Genomic DNA, 16,888 nt, shown 5'->3' with positions numbered 1-16,888 from the left:
GCCGCCCGGCCGCCTCCACCGCGCCTGCGCCAAGATGGCGGCGCCCAGTGCGACTCCGGCCCCTTCGCCCTGGCGGCCGCCATGTTGGCGCCGGCCGGATGTTGATGCCGTGAGGGAGCCATGGCGGCGCGGCCCGGCGGGGCCGGTGAGCGGCGGCGGCGGGTGGAGGAGCTGAGCGCGGCGCTGCGGGGCCGCCTGGGGCCCTACGAGCCGCTGCTGGGCGCCCTGCAGGCAGCGCTCGTGTGGGAGCGGCCGGGCCGCAGCGCCCTGTGGTGGGTGGCGGCGCACGGCCTCTTCTGGTGAGCGGCCCCCGGGGAGCGGAGGGGACGGGGGCGGGCAGGGCCGCACCGGGACGAGGAGGCGCCGGGGGGGAGGGTCCGGGCCCTGCTGGGCACTGACGGGACCGGGAGAGCCTGGGAGGGGGGGTGCTGAGGTGATTTGGTGCGTGTGGGGCCTGGCAGCGAGCCCTGGGGGGGCTGGGGGATGGGGTGGGGGGGCAGGGCCCCAAAACCCCGGGTATTGCCCCCAAAATCCTCGGCAGGGCCTCTGAACCCCGGGTAGGGCCCCAAAACCCTGTGTAGAGCCCCCAAAACCTCGGGAATTGCCCCAAAAACCCCGGGCAGGGCCACAAAACCCTGTGTAGAGCCCCCAAAACCCCGGGCAGGGTCCCTAAACCCCGGGTAGGGCCCCAAAACCCTGGGCAGGACCACAAAACCCTGTGTAGAGCCTCCAAAACCTCGGGAATTGCCCCCAAAACCCCGAGCAGAGCCCCTCGGTGCTGTAGGGGCTTTACTCTGTGCCCCCCGTTCCTGCCCCTCGCGGGGTTTGCTGAGCGCTGCCTTCTCCTCAGAGCCCTTCCCGCAGCCAGCCGGTTACGCTTTGGGTTTTGGGCTGCGGGCCGAGCTGCTGGGCGAGCAGTTTGGCTTGGTGACCTGTTTTTGTGTCCAACAAGCGCTGGAAGCGCTGAGCTCTGCTTTAGCTTTGTCCCTCTCAGCGTGTCCCTCTCATAACAGCACCAAACCAGGCAGCAGGAACTGAGCTGGTGGGTGAACAGCAGGGGAAGGGCAGGAGGTTCTGCTCGCCTCTGGCCCGTGAGCTGTAAACGAGGGTGGTTGTGCTAGAAATGACACAAGCAGATACTGTAAAACCATCTCAAGGCGGCTGTGAGATAAGCTCCTGGCCCAAGCAGTGCGGGCAGGCTGATTGCTGCCTGATTACTGCTTGCTTTCTGTTCTCTTGCTGTAGCTGTAACCAAGTTGTGAGGGTGGTTTGTGTCTCCTTTTGTCTGCGTCAGGCAGATCATGCTGGTTATTTATCTGCTTGTTTCTTCCTCATAGGTTCTTTGCTCTGACTTCTCTTCGATTGGTGTTCCTGGTTGCGTTTACTCTTATTGTAGTAGTTTGTATAGATAAGTGGAAGAACAAAATCTGGCCTGAAATTGGAGGTAAGTTGCAAGGTTTAAGTTAATATCAGAACGTTAAGTACTGTTTTTAGATCTAGAGCGTGCAGCGTTTGGAGTTCAAGAGGTAAAATCCAGGGCTTTTTTCTGGTGTGAATCCAGAAGCAGGCAAGAATGCTGTAGGCACGTTCTTCCTGGAGTTGCTCTGGGAAGCCCTAACCTGTGTAAATAACAAGAGGTTTTTCTGCCAGTGTCTTGTAACCTTCTGAGTTTCCCCTTCCATTCTGCTTTGTAGAGACTTGAGATCTTTTAGCACGTTATGAAGTAGCCTACTTGTTTGTGATGCTTCTGCTTGTGGGGTGTCACCCCAGGCTCTTGTTCGCTCGTCAGGTGTGGTTTTATGGCGTGTTGGAATATTCACCAGTTGGGGCTTTTGTCATCTCTGTCTAATTTTAGTGAAGCACAAACTATTCTTGAGTTACAAGGAAATGATCTCTGCAACCTGTGTTGTACAGAATATTCTGCTAAGAGAAGAACTCTAGAATAAAGAGAGCGTTTTGCTAAATGGTAATGTTTGAAACAGCTGCTGTGTGTGAGAGTTAGGGCAGGTTTTGAAGCAGTGATTCATCTTCTAAGCATTCAGTACAGGAGCAAGAAATTAAAATTTAAAAAATCCAATATAAAAGCAAGCGTTTATGGAATATGTCTGGATTTCTCCTCGGATTTGGTAATAAATCAGCTTCAAGGTTTAAGACAGGGATGAGTCCCAGCCTTGCCTACAAAGTAGAGAATTCATTAAAAGGAGAGGCATCTTAACGGCTGTTAATTAAATTAGTCTTAAGCTTTCAGGGAACAAAGCAGCTCTTTTTCTCGTTTGTAATATTAGTATGCTCATGAATAATACCAATCCAAGCAGGATTTTGTTGCTTTTGCATGGTCAGATGACCTTTGAAGCAGTGCATGTGGTTTCCATGCTCCCAGAGAGAGCTCTGTAACTAATGAGCAGGTTCTATCCCAGCTTTTGTGCCTCAGCCTGTGTTCTGGGTAGTTCTTTGGAAGACATTAAAGCTTCACTCGGTTCCTGCCAGCAGCTTTCTGCAGGCTTTATAACCAAAGTGTTCTTACTGGTGAGGGAAGTGTGGAGAGTTATCCGCCTGGCTCCTGCATAACCTTGATTTAAACTCGTCAGAAGAACTGGTACATCCCTGGCTCACTTTTCAAGCCTTGGTCTGGGTGAAAAAATATCAAAAGGCGTAAATCCGATGGCTCCGAATAAGCAAACTGTTTGTCCTTCACCTTCTGGGTGTGTGCAGGGGAAGGGAGGGAGATAAAAGTGGAACTTTTTTTTTTGCAAATACCTCTTACTGCAACCAGAGCCTTCCAGATGCTGTCCAACAAGGCTGAGGAGCAGCAAGGAGGCTCTCTTGCAGTCTTGTACCGTCACTGTACAAATTCAGAATGTGTTACGGAGTGATGCGTCTCTGGTTCTTAACAGTTAATGTCTTTTCCAGGCACCTCCCAACTCATTAAAGCTTTACTTAAATCCCAAGAGCTAAGCATTCTTATGGCAAATTCCTTGCAACTAATGTCGTGTCTGTTCTTAATATTTTAGTGGCAAGACCTGACGACTTAGACAATGAGAGGTAGGAAACTAATTGAATCCTCTGCTCTTCGGTGCTTTGCTGTGATCCCGTGGAATTGGTACCTGCACGTGCTTGGAATGTTGGCTTCTTAGAGAGGAAGGAAGGGGAGTAGGGAACTGCTTAATGCAGTGAGGATGGAGCCCTCCGTCGTGCTGTTGTGACAGGTTTTTGACTTGCCCAAGCCATTATGTTATAGTTAATCTCTGCCTTCAGATTGCCCGGCAGTTAATGCTTGCTTGAGTGTTGTAAAACTTCCACTTGCACCCCCGGGTTGGAGGTGCTGCCTGAAAACCAATTCCTTTTGTGTGGGTCTCCAGCAGTAGGAAAACAACTAGGGCTTTTGCTGGAAAGAAAGAAATCTTCTGAGACTAGATCTGGAACGTTTAAAGAGGCATTTCCCAGAAGCTGTTCCTGCATAGTTCTGACCTGACTGCAGCTTTAATAACAGTGGGTTGAGAAATGTTTGGGTGTTGCCTTCCTAATAACACCTTCCTCTCTCTGGGCACACCTTTCTGCCTGCTTGTGCTGCCCGGCCACACTTGGATGCTCAGCTCTTGATTAAATCACTTGAGCTGTTGCCAGAGAAGTTTGTTTGTTTACTGCAAGAGGCCCAAAGACAAAAGGAATTGCTGTTCCTAAGCTTCAGGTTCCTGTGACTAGCAGTTAAGAAGCACTAATAGAACCTGCCAAAGATAATACCTCCAAAGTAACAGAATCTATTAAGTAAGGTACAAGGCTGCCTGGAAGCCTCATGCTGAATTTTTGGGGGTTGCTGTTGACCAAGTCGATGCAGAGAAAGCAAATGGCTTCACTTGATTTGCTTCTGCCGTGCCCCTTCCCTTCCAGTAGCATGGAAACTCTAGTCTAAGACAGCAAGAGGCTGAGTGACTCACATCACTGCTCCTTAGCTGCTGTGGGAGAACGGAGACGCCTGCAGAAGGGGATGCAGAGCACTGCTCTTGGCAAGGCGCTGCTCTGAGAGGCAGGCTGATGCTCCTCTCGAGAGCTGAGCAGCTGGGCGAGAGGAGAAAGTGGTGTGGTGACAAGTGCTTGTCACAAGGGATGTCTGCACTGAATTCAATGCAGTAATTAATATCTGTTGCTGATTTTTTTCCCATTCACTGCAGCTGGGGATATGTCCACCCTCGGCTGCTCGGAGTGCCCGAACTTTGTCACCATTTGGCTGAAGGATGGGTGACCTGGACCAACTTCTTCAATAATCTCTTCGTTTTCAAGAGGCAAAGCCCTGGCAAGGTGAGAATGTACAGACGTTAGCAGATGGCATAGTTGTCCAGCCTCTGCTGGTTTCCTTTTGTGATGGCATCCAGCGCTGGCTGAACGCGTTCCAAACAGGGGAGGTTACCATGGGAAGTCTCCCAGCTTGGCATGGCTGTGAAGTGGTGCAGAGGAATAGAAAGCACAAGCAGAATAATCATGTGGAGGAGGGAGGAGAAAACAAGCGTTGGCACGTTGATTGCGTTAGTGAAGTGGCAATAGAGGTGCTCCTTCTGTAGCTTTCTAGTTTTTTAAGTGTCTGTCAAATGCATCACCGCCAGTGGATTTTAACAGGCAGAAAAGTGTCATTTTTTTTGTGTTGCTCTTGTTTTTGAGGCTTATGCAAAGAGGAACCTGTAACTGCATTTGTGTTCTTCATTGTGAAAGAGTTCTCTCTCTTTCAGTCTCTTCCTCACTTTTAGCATACCTGCTTTGGGAAGCTCCCTATAATCCGAAGCAAGAAACTTTGCTGTGCTGCCTATGGCTCTGAAGGCAGACGCTTCCTGAATCTGTTCTAGTCCTGGAATGGGGTAGCACTAGGAAGGCTTGGCTGTTGTTAAATTACAACTTTAGCTAGAATTCTGCAGGGAGCAAAATGGTCAAGAAGTGAGTGATTCCATTGCTTAACCCTGGAAACTCACCGTCTCCCATGTCTTCAGTTTTGCCTTCTAGTCTGTGGAGTTTTTACTTTCCTGGCTGTTCTGGGCCGGTATATCCCTGGACTCCTGCTCTCATACTTGCTGTGTAAGTAGAAGATCCCTATGCCAAATACAGACTTGAAAATGAAAAAGGGATAGAAACGAGTAGGATCTGATTGTCTGAGGAGTCAGGCTCTGCTCCAAAGAGAGCAGCAACCATTCCTGCTCCAAAGGAAGGGTCATGTTAATGGCTTTAAATTTTAAAGTAATGTGTTCTGCCTAGAATGTGGTGGTTCCTGTCCAGGGCTCTAAGGTCTCTGGTCCGGACACAACATGTCTGAGTGGTTAGTAACGATGGATCTGAGCACTGAAAGGTCGGCCTCTCCGTTTTGTTACGTTGGCAGAGGTGATTGCACCAACTCTAAAGCAGCATCACCTTCAGTGCCCAGATCTTGCATTCTGGATGTGTGTGACACTGCATCACAAACACGGGCAAGGTGTTTGCCAGGTAGCACACCGTGCAAACTTCTCATCAGCCTTCCCTCTTCCCTCAGTGCTCTTCGTCCTGCTGTGGCCCCTGGCTGTCTACCACAGGCTGGGGCACCGCATGTACCTGAAGCTGGAGCCAGCTCTGCAGCGGCTGGATTTCAGTGTCCGAGGCTACATGATATCGAAGCAGCGGGAGAAGCAGCGTAAGTTTCTAGAGGGTGTTTCTGGCCCTTCAGACACTGATACTTCGTACCTGAACTGATCTGTAAACCAAGCCTCTGGTCGTGGAGTAGGATAGCCCTGCACGTCTCCCGTGGCAGTCACTCCAGTTCCCTTGGTGAATACTTGCAAGTACTTTTGGGGACAAAGCGAGGCAGCTCTGCCTCCACAGGAGTCTGCCAGTGAGCGTGTGGTGTGAGCTCTTCATGGTGCTGAGCTGCGTCAGTTCTCAGCTGTCAGAACCATGTGTTCAAGGTTGCAGTTGTACCGAGTCCTTCCTATTTTCAGTGCAAGGTTGCTGCTGAGCATGTTAATCTCAGCAAAAGATCTGCAGCAGCCCAAGTCAGAAATGATCCCATTGCTCTGTTGAGGAACCAAATATGCTGTGTTACGTCCAAGCCTGCCAATTAATTTTTTTTCTTGGTGTAAGATCTCTGTCCTAACAGCAATAATAAGCTTTGACTCTGGTTTCTGACAGTGCGTCACCGATCCCTTAATCAGGAGGGCACGGATGATGGGAGTGACAGTGAAGAGGAGCTTGCTGCTTTCTGTCCCAAGGTAGGGAACTGTACCTGAACATACTGGGTACTGTGGGTGTCCAGAACTGCTTGCACCAGCTCCTAGGGTAGGCAGTAACACATGAAACGAGTCTCAAATACCAGCCTCTCATGAGGACTGGGTTTAACAGGCAGCCGCTGGATGATGGCAGAGGAATTAGCTTTCCAGTATTTAATATTTTTCTAATGTATCTCCTGTTTCAAAGCTGGATGACTCCGTGGTTGCCAAGGAACTAACCATCTCTGACTCGGAGCATTCAGATGCTGAGGTTTCCTACACTGAGAACGGGATGTTTAACCTCTCAAGGGGCCAGACTCCACTGACAGAGGGATCAGAAGGTGAGAGGAAACTGGCAGCTCCTCAGAGGTGTGGAATGCTGAGCAGGCACCGGTGCGACAGGTTGGAGGGAGGCCATGCATTCCCTTCTGTCCCTGAGGTCTAGCTGTTTGATGTCTGTTGCTGGCCAAGTAGAGATGAAACTACCTGTTTTTTCAGCGCAGAGCTTCCTTCTTAATTCCTGTGGTGCTTTGGTAGAGCAATTTCAGCTGCTCTTCAAAGGCAGATCCAGCTCTGCCAGTCTTTGACCGCAGGGATGTGTGTTGCAGCACAGCCTCTGTCACCGTGACCGGCCTGTCCCTCTGGTCATGTCATTATAGTGTAGGCACAACCAGCTCGTCCTGTCCAAGACCCTTCTGTACCCTCTGCTTATCTGCTGACTGAGCGAGAGGGTAGTTTCCTCTTGTTCAGCACCTGCATTCCTTGGGAGTGAGCTGGGAGGTAAGCAGGCACCCAGAATAGCTATGTGAGGGGGAGATTAAAGACAGCGTGATGCGGAGGTGATAGGAGACCGTCTGTCTTGGTGAGGTAATGGCCCAGATTTTGAGTGCTGTGCTGTTCTTGCCTTCAGGGTGTTTGGCATGTGCTGTGTATTTAAAATACTCTCTCCTCTTCTAGACCTGGATGGTCACAGTGACCCAGAAGAATCTTTTGCCAGGGATCTCCCTGACTTCCCTTCCATCAACCCAGAAGCAACTGGCCTAGATGATGAAGATGACACCAGCATTGGGATCCCAAGTCTGGCTTACCGCTCGCAAGGAACGGAAGAGTTGCACTTCCCTTATTACCAGGAAGAAGCCGGCGCACTGCCATCTGTACAGAATCTCACTAACAACATAGCTGGGTTTGTCACCAGGGGGATGATACAGCTTGCGCTGTCGGGAGCCGCTCAGCCGGGCTCTTCGCACAGCGACAATCCCCAGAGAGGTGCAAAGACTTACCTCAGAACGGCCAGCTCGGACTTGGACACTGACGCGGAAGGGGATGACTTTGAACTGCTGGATCAGTCTGAGCTGAACCAGCTGGATCCTGCTGGCTCCCGGGGCCAGTAAGCAATCACATCACCTCCTTTCTGGTTTTCTGATGTGTGTCGTGGAGGGGAATCCTGGAAGGAAGAAGCATTGCACACTTATCTAGATTGTCTCCCGTGTGAGTACGAGTGATATGACAACCAGTCCTGGCTGGGAGCACCACTGCGAGCCGTGACTCTGTAGCCTCGCTTGGATTTTAAAATAAACCACCCTGGTAATTCGTAGGGAAAAGGTGTTGATGTGATGGCTCCACAATCACCCATGCGTTGCCCTGCATTGTCTGCCAGGATGCTGCTTGCTCCAAATTTCCTCACCTAAGACAATAAATCTGGTGTCTGCAGCCGAGAGACCACAAATCAGACTGAATTAGCGTCGCTGAGAACAATCTGGAAGCCGACCTTCCGGGGCTGATACACAACAAGGTGAATGGGACTGGTTTCCCCTCAGACTTAGTGTCTAGGACTTAATGCTGTTCTGTCTTTAAGACAACCCTTTCCTGCTCCTCAAATGTGCACAGAAATCCCGATTCTTCTCTCCCAGCAATATCCAGCTCTGGGTAGAAACGAACACCTTGCTCCCCTTGTGGACGTGGTGGTGTACGGCCACAAACGTTTGTACTTGTAATGACCACTCATCTCCAGCTCAAGCTTTCTAGTGATGCTATTTTGTAAGAGACGTAATGGCAATAAGACATCTACTGTGATGACTAGAGTCCTGCAAAGAACATCCACGTGTGGCAGCTGTTCTTGTGTTGCTTTCTTAAAATACCAGACTAACAATTTACTAAAAACCCCCTGTGTTATCCCCAAACACATCCGGCATGGACAGTAGCAATACTACATTTCCCCCGACACTGCCTCTTAGGGAACAACTAGGGAGAGGTTTTCTGGAGGAGGGAAGAAGCGGAGCTGGCCTGCTCAGCCACTTTTGTTCTGGGCCTCGTTCCCAGCTTTGTATAGCTTAGAACCTGCCAGTAGGAATCGAACAGAGGACACCAGCTCCAACCGCAAGGGACTGAAGAGCTTTTACCTGCTGTGGGCACTTAAACAAACCAGCAACCCATAGGGGAGAGACGTGTGAGAGCCCTTTCCGAGTCACTGAGCTTTCCCATTGCTATTTTTAAGCCATAAAAACTGATACAGATCACATTTGTGCAGCAAACAACTTACCTCTTCAGGGAAACGCCCATGTATGTGCTTCTTTTTGTCTAAATCTGCTTGCCTGAAAGTGTTGGCCGTACAGATGCTTAGACTGTCTTGAATTAAGGAGGCATGGGTAAGGTGGGGGCTTTATTAATTTTATACTAGCCTAAATCTTTGGTTTGGCCTTGCAAGGACAAGCTGTCACCTGAGAAAATGTCAGCCTACTTTGGGATCTGAAGTAAAGAGCCTGTCACAAACCTCGAGGATTGCTGGGTGATACCAAACCACCGAGTCTGTGTATTACACGGGCACTCAACAGTTTACAGTCTAGTTCTAGGCTGCTGGGTGCTTTTGGGACTGGGGGCTGTTTTCAGGGGCTCCGTCCCTCTGCAGGGGCCATTTTTGGGGGATTTTTCATTTTTGTGGGGCTGTTTTGAGGGTGGTATCCACCTGGTGGGGATCTTTTTGGGGCTGTGTCTCCCCAGTGTGTCCAATTTTGGGGTCATATCTTCTGGTGGGGCCGCATATATTCTGGTGGGTTCCTCCCTAGGAGGAACGCTGAGCCCAACCCTAAATAGGACCCTAGAGAGCACGTAGGGCGCCACCTTCTCCCATCAAAAAGTGCTCCCAGTGGAAGCCTTTGGGTTCACCTGAACACCTGGGGGGAGATTTTACACAGTCCCACACATAATGGGACTCTGCGCATTCTGTCTTTTCAAACACCAGTAACCGTAACCATAACTAACTCTAAAACTAAACGTCAGCCTAAATCTAACCCTAACCCCAGCCCTAAACCTAATGCTGAACCTCACCCTAACACTAACCCTAAGCCTCGCCCTAACCCTAACATTAACCCTAACAATTACTCTAACCCCAGTCCTAGCCCTAGGACTAACACCAAACCCTAATCTAACACTAACGTTAACCCTAACCATAAACCTGAACCTGAAACCTAACCCTAAACCTAACCCTAAGTATAATGGTGGAGGTAATCCTAAACCTAACCCTTACCCTAACCCTAAACCAAACCCTAAGCCTAACCCTGATCCTAGCCATAATCATAGCCATGCACACCCTACCCCTAACGCCAAACCCTAACCTAACCCTAACAATAACCCTAACCCGAAACCTGACCCTAACCCTAAACCCAACGCCCGCCCTCACCGCCGTGACCACGCCCACAGCTGTGGCCACGCCCTCTCGTGACCACGCCCACTGCGGCCACCTCCCCGGTACCCCGACCCCTCCCACCACCGTGACCACGCCCACTTCAAGTAACCACGCCCCCTGCTACCACCTCGCCCAATCCCGTGACCACACCCACTCCTTGACCACGCCCCCCACCCCATAACCACGCCCACCCCCTCGGCCACACCCCACCCCCTTCCTCCCATTGGCCGCGCCGCCGGCTGAGGGGCGGGGCCGCGGCGCGGATTGGCGGAGCGGCACGTCACTCAGGGCGAAGCGGCGCGCCATGGCGGGACCACTGCAGGTGGCGGCGCTGGCGGCGCTGCTGGCGGTGCCGGTCCCGGTGTGGGCCCCGGTCCCGGAGCGGCGGCAGGAGGCGGCGGTGCGGGCCTTGGCTCGGCGCCTCCTCGGCCCCCGGGCGGCCTCCGCCGTGGCGCTGTCGGTGGACGGGCGGCTGGCGGCGGGCGGCCCCGATGCCTACCGCCTGCTGTCCCCTCCCGGTGCCGCCGTGGCCGTGGCCGTGACCGGTTCCAGCGGCGTGGCGGCCGCCGCCGGGCTCTACCGCTACCTGCGGGACTTCTGCGGATGCCACCTCTCGTGGGCCGGGGCCCAGCTCCGCCTGCCCGAGCCCCTGCCGCGGGTACCGGCCGAGATCCGCGCAGCCACCCCCAACCGGTACCGGGACCGGAGGGGACGGGAGGGGGCGGGCACGGGGCTGGCGGTGCGCTGGGGTCCTGGGGGTGGCGGTGCGGAGGGTACCGGGGGGGGGGACCCCGGTAATGTACCGGGTGCTGGGGGTCCCGGGGGCTCCGTTACTGCAGCAGGATCCCCGGTGCTACCGGTGCACGGGGGCCCGGTACTGCCCTGGGTGCTGAAGTTGCACGGGGGACACCGGGGGCTCCGTTAACACACCGGGCTCCACGGTGCTGCCGGTCCGTGGGGGTACCGGCGGCTCCATTAATGCACCGGGCTCCCCGGTACGGGGGGGGGGGGGGGTACCGGGGGCTCCGTTAATGCACGGGGTGCAAGGGGGGGGTCCGGGGGCTCCGTTACCACCCCGGGCTCCCCAGGCGCTACCGATGCACGGAGCTCCGTTAACGCACCGGGTGCTGCCGGCGTGCGGGGGCCTTGGGGCTCCGTTAACGCCCTGGGTCTGGGGGCACCCGGGGGGCTCTGTTCGTGTCCCAGTTCCCCCCCCGGTGCTGCTGACGTCCATACGGGGGGGGCTCCGCTGGTGCCATCCGTGCCACGATCCGTGCCAGCTCGGGCACGGAGCCGGGCACCGCTCACAGCTCGTTAGCCCGGGACAAAAGGCGCTCGGCCTTACGTAACGGGGGAGGCAGCGGGGGGCCGGGGTGCCCCCCACACCCCCCCCACACCCACCCCCGGTCCTTCTGTCGTTGTGCCCCAGGTACCGCTACTACCAGAACGTCTGCACCCAGAGCTACTCCTACGCCTGGTGGGACTGGGAGCGCTGGGAGCGGGAGATCGACTGGATGGCGCTGAGCGGCATCAACCTGGCGCTGGCCTTCCTGGGGCAGGAGCTCGTCTGGCAGCGGGTGGGGTATCCCGGGGGGGAGCCGTGGTGGGCGTCGGGCAAAGGGGGGAGCTGACAGCCAGGGTGCCCGCAGGTCTACCTGTCCCTGGGTCTGAACCAGTCGGAGATCGACGCCTACTTCACGGGGCCGGCGTTCCTGGCGTGGAACCGCCTGGGGAACCTCCACGGCTGGGCAGGGCCGCTGCCGCGCTCCTGGCACCTCAAGCAGCTCTATCTGCAGGTACCGGGGGGGGTCTCACCCTGCTGGGGTGGTGCAGGGTGTGGGCTCCTTTCCCCGGGTGCCCAGAGACCCCTCGTAGGGCCCGGGGCTCCTCTTCCTCCCCTCCCTCCTCTTCCTCTCTCCCAGTACAGGGTCGTGGAGCGGATGCGCTCGCTGGGGATGCTCACGGTGCTGCCGGCCTTCGCGGGCCACGTGCCGCCGGGGGTCCTCCGGTACGTGCGGCTGTGCCCGCAGACCCCACAGGTCCTTGAGCTCCCTGCCCTGTGGGTCCCAGCTCCGGGTCCCACCTTCGGGCAGCACCGGGTGCCCCTGGGGGCTCCCCTGCAGCGTGCGGTCCCATCCTGCTCCTGATCCCCGTCCCTGCCCTCCTGCTCAGGGTCTTCCCGCGTGTGAACGCCACTCGCCTCGGGGGCTGGAGCCACTTTGATTGCACCTACTCCTGCTCCTACCTGCTGGACCCCGAGGACCCCATGTTCCAGGTGATCGGCACCCTCTTCCTGAAGGAGCTGATCAAGGAGTTCGGCACCGACCACATCTACAGCGCCGACACCTTCAACGAGATGAGCCCCCTGTCCTCCGACCCCGCTTACCTCTCGAGGGTCAGCAACGCCGTCTTCAGGTCGATGACGGGAGGTGGGTCGGGGCCGGGACCGCCTGGTGGCACCGTGGAAGAGGGGGGTGGTAGGGTCCGGGGGTGCTCCCCGTGCCTCACCCCGTGTCTCCGTCCCCAGCCGACCCCGAGGCGCTGTGGCTGATGCAGGGCTGGCTGTTCCAGCACCAGCCGGACTTCTGGCAGCCGGCGCAGGTGCGGGCGCTGCTGCACGGCGTGCCCCTGGGCAGGATGATCGTCCTCGACCTCTTCGCCGAGTCCAAGCCCGTCTACCCGTGGACGGAGTCCTTCTACGGGCAGCCCTTCATCTGGTGCATGCTGCACAACTTCGGCGGCAACCACGGCCTCTTCGGCACCGTGGAGTCCCTCAACCGCGGCCCCTTCGAGGCTCGCCGCTTCCCCAACTCCACCATGGTGGGCACGGGGCTGGCGCCCGAAGGCATCGAGCAGAACGACGTGGTGTACGAGCTGATGAACGAGCTGGGCTGGCGCCACGAGCCCCTCGACCTCCCCGCCTGGGTGTCCCGCTACGCCCAGCGCCGCTACGGCGCCGCCAACGCCGCCGCCTCCTCCGCCTGGCTCCTGCTCCTCCGCAGCCCCTACAACTGCACGGGCGTCTGCGTCAACCACAACCGCAGCCCGCTGGTGCGCCGCCCGTCCCTGCACATGGACACGCAGCTCTGGTACAACGCCAGCGACGTCTACGAGGCTTGGAGGCTGCTGCTGAGCGCCGGCGCCGCGCTGGGCTCCAGCCTCACCTACCGCTACGACCTGGTGGATGTCACCCGCCAGGCGGTGCAGCAGCTGGTGGCCGATTATTACCTGAGCATCCGCGGCGCCTTCCAGAGCCGCGCGCTGCCCGAGCTGCTGACGGCCGGCGGGGTGCTGGTGTACGACCTCCTGCCCGAGCTCGACAGCCTCCTCTCCAGCCACCGCCTCTTCCTCCTGGGCCGCTGGCTGGAGAGCGCCCGCGCCGCGGCCACGAGCGACCGGGAGGCTGAGCTGTACGAGATGAACGCCCGCAACCAGCTGACGCTCTGGGGACCGAGCGGGAACATCCTGGATTACGCCAACAAGCAGCTGGGGGGGCTGGTGCTGGATTATTACGGCGTGCGCTGGAGCCTCTTCGTCTCTCTCCTGGTGGAGAGCCTCAACTCGGGCAGCCCCTTCCACCAGGAGCAGTTCAACCAGGCCGTCTTCCAGGTGGAGAGGGGCTTCATCTACAACAAGAAGCGGTACCCCACCACGCCCGTCGGCGACACGCTGGAGATCTCCAGGAAGCTTTTCCTCAAATACTACCCCGGGGCCATGAAGCGGAGCCGGGCTGGGCCAGCGTGATTTGGGGCCGTGCCTCTCGGAGCCTCCCCCAGGAGGGAGGGCAGGGACCCCGCGTCCTCGTGCGTCGAGGCTCCTGCAGCTCCCCGCCTGATCGCCGCGTCCCGGTGGTGCTGGAATGAAGGCGCAGAGCCCCGCTGGGACCTGGCTGCGTGCTCTGCATGGGCAGGATGAGCCCCAGAGGGGGCTGGCAGGTGGCTGTGGGGCTGGCTGTGCCCCAGGGACCGCTGCTGCACCGTGGCTGCCCCACGCCTGCCCCACTGGAGCTGAGCCGCCCCACGGCACGGAGCAAGGAGGCAGCGCTCTGCTGCCCCGCTGGCTGCTCGCTGGGACCTGGGACGGTGCAGACGGACAAAGGACAGACGGACAGAGGGGCTGGCACATCCCCCCCCACATCTCCTGCCCCTGGCCGAGCAGCAGGGAGCCAGCCTTGCCCCATGGCTCGTGCCCCCCCCCCCCAGCTCCCCTCCTTGTGGGGCCGTCAGCCTCTGCGCAGCCCCTGCTTGGTGCCTGTGGCACTGAAGGAGCCTTGGCAGAGATTTCTGCGGTGCTGCTGGGGCCGGGCTCCTCGGGCCGGGCTCTTTCTGTGCCTTTTCCTCCCCTCGCTGGGGCTCTGGCCAAGGCTGCGTGGCCGTGGGTCGCTCTGGCCCCAGGCAGGGTGGGGGCTGAAACCTGCAGAGCTATTAAAGGCTTGGACACTGAGTGCTGTCGGGCTCCTCCGCTTCTCCCCAGCGTGCAATTTATTTGAACTTTGGCAAGGGAGCAGCTCGCAGATGAGAATTTTTTTTCCCCCTAAGGAGGAAAAAAGCACGGTCAGCTGCGGGGCTGCTGCTCGGGGCTGTCCCCGGCTGGTGTGGAGCTCCGGGGCTGCCTTCCCCTCGTGCCCCCCGTGCCTCCTCCCTGGCTCTGCCGCGGGGTCTTTATCTCGGCAGCTGAACCAGCATCAAGGCAGAGGGAGGCAGGTGGAGGGGCCTTGAGATAAGCAGGCAGACAAAACACGGAGGGAAGGAGGGAGGGAGGGGGCCCCTGCCCGGCCCTTTTAAACAGCGCAGCCCCCCCGGGGCCCGGCACTGCCGCGGTGGTGCCCATGGAGCAAACCACGGTGCTGATCACCGGCTGCTCCTCGGGCATCGGGCTGGGGCTGGCCGCCCGCCTGGCAGCCGATTCTGCTCGCAGGTTCAAAGGTAAAGGGACGATGCTGTGCCACAGGGGGTCCCGGCACCATGGGGGTCCCAGCACCATGGGGATCCCGGCACCAAGGGGGTCCCGGCACCGAGGGGTTCTCCCCCCGCCGGTCCCTGGGGCGGCAGCACTGCCCCCCGGCCCCGTTTTCTCCCCCAGTATTTGCCACCATGCGCGACCTGGCCAAGAGCGAGCGGCTGCAGGAGAGGTTTGGGGGCGGCTGCCCCGAAACGCTGGAGCTGCTGCAGTTGGACGTCACCGACCCACGCTCGCTGGCCGCTGCGGCACAGCGGGTGCAGGGGCAGCGGCTGGACGTGCTGGGTACGGCTCTCACCGTCCCCCCCGGGCATCAGCCGGGACCGGGTGCCAAATAATAGGATGAGCCACGGTGGTCCTGCGTGGGGCCGGGGGGTGCCATAGCCCTAAGGATGGGGTTGGGGGTGTAGGGAGGAGGGATGGGGTCTGGTGCCCGTGTCCCCGTCCCCGATCCGCTGGCCTGGTGCTGGGGGTGCCCGGCTGACGGGGGCCGTGCCCCGGCAGTGTGCAACGCGGGGGTGGGCCTGATGGGCCCCCTGGAGACGTGCTCCGAGCAGGCCATGAGGACGGTGTTCGAGGTGAATCTCTTCGGGGCCATCCGCACCATCCAGGCCTTCCTGCCCACCATGAAGCGCCGCAGGGCCGGCAGGATCGTGGTCACCGGCAGCGTCGGGGGGCTGCAAGGTGGGCACTGCATTGGGGGGGGGCTGTGCTGGCTTGGGGGGGGGGTGCCCGGCTCTCAAAGCACCGCTCTGCCCCAGGGGTGCCCTTCAATTCCGTGTACTGCGCCAGCAAATTCGCCGTGGAGGGGCTGTGCGAGAGCCTGGCCATCGTCCTGCGGCCCTTCAACATCCAGTGAGTGCCGGCGGCAGCGCGGGGAAGGGGCACAGAGCTTGGGGATGGGGGCTGACGGCCTCCCTCCCCCCCCCATTTGGGGCTGCTCCTTCCCACAGCGTGACGCTGGTGGAGTGCGGGCCGGTGAACACGGGCTTCCTGCAGAACCTGCAGCGAGCAGACCCCGAGGGCAGCGAGCTGCAGGGGCTGGACCACGAAACACAGAGCCTCTACCGCCGGTACCTGCGGCACTGCCACGGCCTCTTCCGAGACGCAGCCCAGGAGGTGGAGGAGGTGCTGCAGGTGGGATGGGGATGGGGATATGGGATGGGATGGGATATGGGATGGGGATATGGGATGGGACGGGATGGGATGGGATAAGATGGGATGGGATGGGGATATGGGATGGGATAGTGATATGGGATTGGGATATGGGATGGGACGGGATGGGATGGGGATATGGGATGGGATGGGGATATGGGATGGGGATATGGGATGGGGATATGGGATGGGATGGGGAGATGGGATGGGATGGGATGGGGGCTCGGGGCCGGTGCTGAGCCCTGTGCGGTGCCAGGTGTTCCTGGAGGCCATCAGCACCCCCTGCCCACCCCTGCGCTGTGCCACCACCCAGCTCTTCGCCCCCTTGGCGCGCCTGAAGCTGGCCAGCCCCGACGGCTCCGACTACGTGCGGGCCATGCACGACTTCGTCTTCGGCCCCGGTGATGATGGCGGGGACCAGCCCTGAGCACCAGCACCCGCAGAGCACCCGGCAGGGGATGGGACCCTCGGTGCCAGCAATAAACCCCTGCTGCTGCCCCACGGCTCCGGCTCCGGCCCCGCTGTTTATGGGGCAGGACGGCACCGGCAGGGTGGGGGGTGGGCATCGCCTGCACTGGGAGGGTGGGACTGGGGAACCAGTGGGGGGGTAGTGGGATGGCTGGAGTGGGGGGCATGGGGGATCGAGGGGGTGATACTGGGGCTGGGCGGGAGATACTGGGACTGGGCAGCCGGTACTGGGACTGGGGCAGCCAGTTCGGGGCTGTTTTAGCGACTGGTGCCGGGGCTCCAGCAGGCACTACCGGGGCTCTTTGAGCCACTGGGGTCCGGTGGGCAGTCCTGGGGCTGCGGGACACAGCAGGGGGGTGGGCGGGCGGCCGGGACCGAGCCCCCAGCGGGCAGCACCGAGCCTTTA

General features: G+C 58.4%; 3 protein-coding genes across 4 annotated transcripts; all 3 read left to right on the top strand.

Annotated features, from left to right (window-relative positions):
* Positions 1–44: 44 nt before the first annotated feature.
* RETREG3 (reticulophagy regulator family member 3) lies at positions 45–8,991 on the top strand. The gene is made up of 9 exons (XM_027445504.3): positions 45–299; positions 1,338–1,444; positions 3,012–3,042; positions 4,170–4,296; positions 4,977–5,061; positions 5,510–5,647; positions 6,142–6,221; positions 6,427–6,559; positions 7,176–8,991. Exons 1-9 carry the CDS (start codon positions 121–123, stop codon positions 7,607–7,609), a joined length of 1,314 nt encoding a protein of 437 aa, XP_027301305.2. The 5' UTR covers positions 45–120; the 3' UTR covers positions 7,610–8,991.
* Positions 8,992–10,179: 1,188 nt separating this feature from the next.
* NAGLU (N-acetyl-alpha-glucosaminidase) lies at positions 10,180–14,343 on the top strand. Its single transcript, XM_038168596.2, has 6 exons — positions 10,180–10,593; positions 11,330–11,477; positions 11,550–11,696; positions 11,823–11,908; positions 12,073–12,329; positions 12,428–14,343. The coding sequence occupies exons 1-6, from the start codon at positions 10,205–10,207 to the stop codon at positions 13,642–13,644; spliced, it is 2,244 nt and encodes a 747-aa protein (XP_038024524.2). The 5' UTR covers positions 10,180–10,204; the 3' UTR covers positions 13,645–14,343.
* Positions 14,344–14,664: 321 nt separating this feature from the next.
* HSD17B1 (hydroxysteroid 17-beta dehydrogenase 1) lies at positions 14,665–16,517 on the top strand. 2 transcript variants are annotated; one of them, XM_072029043.1, is made up of 6 exons: positions 14,675–14,825; positions 14,983–15,144; positions 15,364–15,543; positions 15,621–15,714; positions 15,813–15,996; positions 16,271–16,517. In XM_072029043.1, exons 1-6 carry the CDS (start codon positions 14,729–14,731, stop codon positions 16,439–16,441), a joined length of 888 nt encoding a protein of 295 aa, XP_071885144.1. In that variant the 5' UTR covers positions 14,675–14,728; the 3' UTR covers positions 16,442–16,517. The 2 variants fall into 2 exon arrangements, with proteins under 2 accessions (XP_071885145.1, XP_071885144.1); XM_072029044.1 differs by lacking the exon at positions 14,983–15,144 and having other exon boundaries at positions 14,665–14,825.
* The last annotated feature ends 371 nt before the right edge of the window (positions 16,518–16,888 follow it).

Source organism: Anas platyrhynchos, chromosome 28 (genome assembly GCF_047663525.1).
Source record: "Anas platyrhynchos isolate ZD024472 breed Pekin duck chromosome 28, IASCAAS_PekinDuck_T2T, whole genome shotgun sequence".
NCBI lineage: Eukaryota > Metazoa > Chordata > Aves > Anseriformes > Anatidae > Anas > Anas platyrhynchos.
This window is presented reverse-complemented; position numbering and strand designations above follow the sequence as displayed.

Bases quoted from the DNA above. Each gene is read 5' to 3' on its own strand.
- NAGLU (XM_038168596.2), top strand. From the start codon at position 10,205: ATGGCGGGACCACTGCAGGTGGCGGCGCTGGCGGCGCTGCTGGCGGTG. The intron at 10,594-11,329 runs GTACCGGGACCG...GTTGTGCCCCAG, and splicing joins CGCGCAGCCACCCCCAACCG to GTACCGCTACTACCAGAACG. The intron at 11,478-11,549 runs GTGGGGTATCCC...GGGTGCCCGCAG, and splicing joins AGGAGCTCGTCTGGCAGCGG to GTCTACCTGTCCCTGGGTCT.
- RETREG3 (XM_027445504.3), top strand. From the start codon at position 121: ATGGCGGCGCGGCCCGGCGGGGCCGGTGAGCGGCGGCGGCGGGTGGAG. The intron at 5,062-5,509 runs GTAAGTAGAAGA...CTCTTCCCTCAG, and splicing joins CCTGCTCTCATACTTGCTGT to TGCTCTTCGTCCTGCTGTGG. The intron at 5,648-6,141 runs GTAAGTTTCTAG...GGTTTCTGACAG, and splicing joins GAAGCAGCGGGAGAAGCAGC to TGCGTCACCGATCCCTTAAT.
- HSD17B1 (XM_072029043.1), top strand. From the start codon at position 14,729: ATGGAGCAAACCACGGTGCTGATCACCGGCTGCTCCTCGGGCATCGGG. The intron at 15,145-15,363 runs GTACGGCTCTCA...GTGCCCCGGCAG, and splicing joins GCAGCGGCTGGACGTGCTGG to TGTGCAACGCGGGGGTGGGC. The intron at 15,715-15,812 runs GTGAGTGCCGGC...TCCTTCCCACAG, and splicing joins CTGCGGCCCTTCAACATCCA to CGTGACGCTGGTGGAGTGCG.